The sequence below is a fragment of the Halyomorpha halys genome, unplaced genomic scaffold, assembly GCF_000696795.3.
Source record: "Halyomorpha halys isolate HHAL.00 unplaced genomic scaffold, Hhal_1.1 Scaffold1220.1, whole genome shotgun sequence".
In the NCBI taxonomy this organism is placed as follows: domain Eukaryota; kingdom Metazoa; phylum Arthropoda; class Insecta; order Hemiptera; family Pentatomidae; genus Halyomorpha; species Halyomorpha halys.
The window spans coordinates 368,647-375,629 of NW_027105702.1; the positions used below are offsets into that span (position 1 = coordinate 368,647).

Consider the following 6,983-nt stretch of genomic DNA (forward strand, 5'->3'; position numbering starts at 1 on the left):
CATCAAGTAATATAATTTTAAATTATTTATCCTGTCATCCAATTCACATGAAATACAATGTTATTAATAACTTTTTTAACAAAGCAATAAGAATAACGGATAAAATTAGATTGATAAAAATTAAAGATAAATTGTTTAATATGTTTCAAGAAAACTTTTATCCTAAAAAATTAATAAGGAAAATATGGGAAATAAATATCAAAAAGTCCAGAATAAAAGAAATTGTTCACATAAGTTTCATTTCATATTTCATACAGTTATCAGTTTTTTCATTTTTTTTTTTGTCTTTGATTATCCCATATCTGGACATTTTTTAACACCAATATATTATTGTAGTATATTATGTATTACAGCACATAAGCTTTTTAAACAACAACCCCATTAGTTATAAGCTTTAGAAACTAATGTTTAATTTTATGTATATTATTTTGGCACTGGCCGATAGATCGTGCTATTCGATCGTACCAATTTTATAATACTTCGCAAAATTATTAAATAAGTAAGTAGTTACCTCATGTGTGAGCTCATCTGCAGTTCGGGACATAAGAAATTGATAGAGGAAAGTCATTGCTACATATATTCCAATGCTCATCGATTGTATGAGATTATTGCTGTCATTCTGAAAAACGGTGTTTAAATATAATTTGTAAATGTGAAAAATAGGAGAATTATTATTAATTAATTTAATTATTATAGCCTGTAAGTCTACCATTATCTGGACAAAGGCTCCACAAACTACGATGATAATTATTGCTACACTGTATAGAATTACAAGTGGTGAGAATATTGCCACAAGCTGTTGTATGTTCCTGTAACACCACAAGCAAAACATAGTTAAATACAAGAGTTTATGTTACTAAAACGTTTTAACAATAATTATTGCTACGTTTTAATTGAGTAGGCTAAATTTTAAATTTATATAATTACGTTTTAAAATATATTGGAATCGTCATGTTTTAAATATAAAACCCAAATAAAATAATTTAGAATAGAATATTAAATTCAGGTTTTGAGAAAGCTTTGATAATGCCTTCTAATAGGTCTAAATAATTTCAATTAATCAATTTGAAGAATTTACTTAGAATTCAAATTTGAAAAATGTCAGTACGATATATTATTGATAATCTTTATTTAGTTTTTAGATCAGTCTATTTCAATTTAGATTGAAAGTTTATTTGGAAAATGGATAAGAAATGATATGTTTCATTAATGCTTCAAAAATCGGAAATAATATGGCGAGGGGGGAGGGTGAAATTTTGAGAACCCTTTTCCTGTTTATTTGTCTAACACAAATTCAATTTACTTGTAAATTTTCAGCCCTCTAAACTTAAAAATCAGAAATAAATAAGTCAACAGGAGAAAATTTTATCGTTTAGTTTTACTTGGAAAATAACCCTTCATAATCACATTTAAGGATATCGAAATCCTTGTTTGTTTATAGTTGATCTATAAACTATCTTGTTTGTTTAATCCTAGTTTTGATAAAAAACACGTTTAAAAAAAATACTCTATAAGGTTTTTTGTTCTCTTTTTTTATTTTTTATTTGCTTTTCTTCCAAGTTTTTTAAAACCTGAGATATACCGTTAAATGTTGGTTAAACACATTAAGGTCCTTATTTTTTTCCATGATACCTTAGGTGCATTTATCGTTCTAATACCCTATGATGTTATTTGTCAAATATTATGAGACTTAGATTCACTAAATAAAATTTAGGAGATACAATTCTACACTTAATATGCCCGAAATTATTTACTTAGATATGAATTTCCATTTGTAATCATCGCACTACCAAAGTTGTTTTGCACCTCCTAACGCCTGATGTAACGTTTTATCTATATCGAAAAATTCCGGAATAAGTTATTTTCATTGTCACAAATAAGAAGAAATGCGTAAACAGAAAGCCAAATTTATTTAAATTAGTGGATGAAGTTTTTAAGTATGGATATTAAAAATTCAATAATTTGAAATGAAATTCAATAGTTATAATATAAATTCGCCTAAATCTCCCTTTGTCGTAAATCTATGACTACCTGCCCTATAGTATCCTCTAACAATGCTCTACTTATGCGTACTACCTGAACATATCTGCTACCTAGGATTAATTCTGGACAAACAACCTACTTGTGATTCCCATACAAGACTAAAACACAGGAAACTGCACGTCGATTCTGACTATGACAATACGTCCTGCAAAAGCGGTCTAAACTTTTAATTAATTACAAAAGACTCTTTTAGATGACCTTAATAAGACTAAAAGAGTTGAGCTTCGGGGCTTTACTAAAACTATTAAATTCTTCTTGTATCTAATACTTAAAATCCTAAATCCTTCGTTGAATCTAATGAATTTAATACTTTTATTTTTGTAACAAATCAAGTTATCCATCTGGACCTCATTGCTCCATATATTGCCGATATGTTCAGAGCCGGTTAGCAATTCTTCCATGCTAAACCTAACAACCCAAACCCCACTTGTTGAATCCTCCTAAGCGTCTGAAAATAAGATCTTCTACTCTAGAAATGTTATTAAAACTTTTTAAATGAGTAGATTTTCCAAAAGATTGCAACATGCCAATGTAATAAAACTCACGTCACATTTGCTAGTTGTATATATTTTTAATACAGTTGTAAATACCAATACATAAATAATGAAAAAAAAATTGTTTTTTAAAATAAAGACCCTGAAAATCAAAGTAATACAGTAATTACTCAGAAATGGTTGGTTTATTTTAATTTTAAGATAATTTACATAAAAATTCAATCTCTGCGATTCAAAAAAAAAAATACTTACAGGTTTATTTGTTGGTGAAGTCTAATCCAGATAATGAGCTTTCTTTTGACGATTGCCTTATTGGTACTCCTGAAGTCATCTTGAATATAACTCTTTGTTATACTGAGATACTTGAGGAATGTAATCTGGATGTTGAAGAGTGACATGAAGAGGCAGTCCGTGGCTGCTTTTTTCGTCGTAGATACGGCAAGGCAACAAGACAGTAACAGTACCATCAATTCATAAACTAGTGGAATGTGGTAGTCGTAAGGAGAGTCTATCTGTATCGGCAGATTTGCCCGATAGTTACCAGAGAACCATCCCATCGTAGGAACTGACCAACAGAAGATTACAGGTGTCAGGAAGCCGAAATAGATGGAGTTGTTAGTTAGAACCTTCATCAATCTGGCGTTTTTCTTGTACATCTCTTGCAAGAATACTGCACCTCCGAGCTCGTTTTGATGGATTATATCCGCTATGGAGTCCATATTTTCGATGATTACTTTCAATTTCCCTTTGAAGAGTACCAAGTACAATGTGATAGCCAAGCTGCATCCCAATAAAGCAAATCCATTCCCTAAAAGGCATAGTTCCTGAAAAGAAGAAAAAAAGATAGAAATCAGAGTAGAATATTAAAACGTATAAATCAAAAATAAATCAGATACATTACAGCAAAAGGAATAGAATTCTTCATGATAGGGTATATATAAAGGAAGAGCATGTAGCAGACCATAATCACGAGGAGGGTGTTGTAGCAAGCTATAATGAGCCTCCAGGCGAAGGAAGGTTTCTCGCCCCAAGGTGTTGAGAGGCCACAGGTGCGAAGCCAACCAAGTAGAGGTCTGCAAACATAAAAGTTGTTCTTTATTAAGATGTACGTTAATACGTTCCCTTGATGCATTGATGTTTGGAGTAATACCTACAAGTTAACGAACGCTATAGTATTTAACAGCTATTATTATAAATAGACTATCATTATAAACTATATAGTATAAACTATAGACATCTGGCACATTTCGACAGACACTGACCATAGAGGAAGTGACCTTTCCTTAGTATTCTATATCAATGTAAAAAAGCAAGGGTTGACACTTAGGTAGGTACAAGCTGTCATCTCACAATGGACTTGCATCAGTCTAACTATTTTATGTTTAACACATGTAAGTCAGTTCTCACGAGTCCTTAGGTCATGGTACCTTACTCCCAATTTCCGGGAACCCTGGCCACCCTGTTTCTATTCCCCCTCCCAGATATTTATTTCTAATTTCATAGGCTCTCTAGGCTCCGCCTAATTTCCTAAATTATCTGATTGGTCCAAACCTCTTCTCCTATTTCACTATTCTTCCTACCCCCTCTTCTCAAGTGTACATATATATTTCCTAGCACTAGATAGCTAAGTAAGAAGAGAGACACTCTGTAATAGTGAAAGTAACATGTAGTTCTTGTAAATATGTTAGAATAAAGTCATTTTAGTCTTCACTGATTTTTATGTTATTTAATTTACATAAGCAGAGGTCGCCAAAGTGGGAGTCCGCGTGAAAATTTCGCTGGTCCCCAGAAAAATGTGAAATATACTTACTCATCACATTAAGTTATGTTTTAAGGTGCGTTAAAACATAACTTAATTAAATTCATAGCAATAGGTGAAACGTTATAAAAATGCTACTTCATACAATAATGTTACGGTAAATAAGTCGTCTCGTTTTGCACTGTTCTAATGTTTCACTCCCCTATATGTTGCATATGTATATCAGGTGAAGCATTTATTTATTTAAGATTCTGATTCTCAACAATTTATGTATGTGAAAAGGCCTTTTTAAACAAGTTCATTCCATGCCTCTTAAGTTTTTTTTAGGAATATATTAGCTTGATTACTAATTACTTTAAAGAAAGGTTAACAAAGGTTAGAATCCTATTTATGATTTACAAAATCATATTAGTTTATATGACTAACTATTAAAACTTATTTTTTTTTAAATAGATTTTGTTGTTTAGTTTTTTAAGTAGAATTATTGTTTTTTGTCCAACTCGTAAACATATTTGGCTCTCTTTATTAAGTTTGGAGTTAATAGTATTATGTGTATTTTTGTCTTTGTTTGTAGTAATGTATATTTATGGTTATGAACTTTATATTATTTTATTATTTTTGGTTTTTACGGTTTGTGAAGGTGATTTTGGTTTATCAATTTTAACAGTTGAAGCATTTATTTATTTAAGATTCTGATTGAATTGTCGACAACTTATGTATGTGAAAAGGCCTTTTCATCTGTCACAGCCATCAAAACACGGTACCGATCACCCCTTTAAATAAATGCAGTTCGCTGCCTTGCAGTAACAACATTGGATCCAAATATCCATAACCTAATTTCATGTAGGCAGGAACGTCCAGAACACTAGGAATGTATAATGCTAAAAGTTTGATAAACTTAAACCATTTTTTAATTGTTTTCTTTTTAGAGCTTTTGTTTATTTTATCATGGTTTATAAATAAAGCTTTCATATTTTGGTTATTTTACTAACTAGGTACATTTTATGTGTTCTTAGATCACAATTTTTTTATAAATATATTTAACACTTAAAATAATCCCATTAGTGGTCCACGGGATTTCAGTTATGAATTTACTGGTCCGTGAGGTCAAAAAGTTGGAGACCACTGTACATAAGTGTATAACTAAAGGAAACATCTTCAATGAAAAAATATTGATTAAAACAATTAAAAAATTATCTCAAAAAATATTAGTGTGAATTAAACTTAATGAATCATCATGAAAATAATAATGTATATTTTAAATACTAAATTATGTTTCTTTGCAGTTTAAAATCAGGAATTGCTCTTCTGAAACGTCAGAAAGAGTTATCCTTTCGCGAAAAATTACATGAAATTGCTATTGATGGTAATAAATCACAAACAATTACTTTAGAGGTACATCAAGTACTAAATAATAATTATTTGTTATTTAATTACAATTACTTTTTGTTCAATATCGATAAGCTCGTGTTGACTACGATGGCAACTTAAAAGTTAGTTTCAGAATTTAGTTAATTTTTTTTTTTCAGTAGAACTATCATTCATTAATTTTTTATAATAGTGATTTCTCTGTTTAATTAAAAATGGATCCGATAACGTTTGACTGATATGGTTAGTTATAGAGGAGTGGAAACAAAATAGCAGATGTTTTTAAAAAGTTTTTTTAAATTTAATTCTTGAAAATTTTATGTAAAACGAGAAACAAATTTAACTGAAAGTTCCGAGAAAGTGTTTCGCCTGCCGAAAAAAAAAATAGATTTAGGCAAGTTCATTACTGAATATTTTACTTTGTCGTGGACTAAAAATAAATACAGCTGTATTATAAATAACTTTTAGTCAATTGAATATAAATATACTCTTTAGTTTAAATAATGGTGGTCAAATAAAAGTGCACACGTAAATTACATTATTAAAAGAATGAGCTTCAAAAAAGTTAAAAGATTAGTATCGAATGTTTCCTCCTTTTTTGTCTGCTACCATCAGTATTCTTCTATTAATTGACAAACAGAGAATTTATGTTATGTTTTTCAGTTTGTTTTTTTGTTGTCAAAATTTTTTTTCGCAACTCCTTGTGACTTTTAAAAGTTCCGCTGCTGGAAACTTCCTCAGAGGGTTGTTGCCATTTGTTTCAGTAGGGTTTAGGTCTGATGGATCTAGCGGCCACTTAAGAACATTATCGTTGATTTCAAAACCAATTTGAAAATCAGCTTTAGTTCCTCGAAACGCATTGCAATGGGCATTGTTAAAAAAATAAATAAATAAACGCTCGGATAAAAGATAACCAAGGTTGTAGGTTTAAGTCCATATTTTCTTTAAGTTTTCTGGTAGCTCATTCCTCGGCCCACATCAAGTTTCACTCTTGCAATACTGTCTTCTGAGTGCATGTATCTATCACACAATGACTCGTTTCGGAATTATATAGGTGTGTACCTTTATTTATCCGTATTTTTTACTTTTTTTCATTTAATATAAGATCGGCCTGGTGGGCCATACATGGTTAATGTTTTTTGTTTTATTTATTTAAGTGTTTCGACCACTAGGGTCATTTACACTGAATTTACAAAGTTAGTACATTACTATTAACATATTTACAATGTTACAAGGTGAGAAAGATATATATAATTACAAAGTGAGAAAGTTTAAAAATTAACAGTTACTGTTACAAGTTACATTACAATTTACAAATT

General features: G+C 30.1%; 1 protein-coding gene across 1 annotated transcript in view; it reads right to left on the reverse strand.

Moving 5' to 3' along the window:
- Positions 1–6,983, reverse strand: part of LOC106688854 (odorant receptor 10) — a 23,622-nt gene that overhangs the window by 5,483 nt on the left and 11,156 nt on the right. Inside the window, exons 2-5 of the mRNA XM_067053012.1 lie at positions 3,439–3,610; positions 2,790–3,361; positions 710–809; positions 512–619 (exon numbers count right to left, since the gene is read on the reverse strand). Coding sequence (XP_066909113.1) covers positions 512–619; positions 710–809; positions 2,790–3,361; positions 3,439–3,610 — 952 coding nt within the window. The remainder of the gene's footprint in view (positions 1–511; positions 620–709; positions 810–2,789; positions 3,362–3,438; positions 3,611–6,983) is intronic.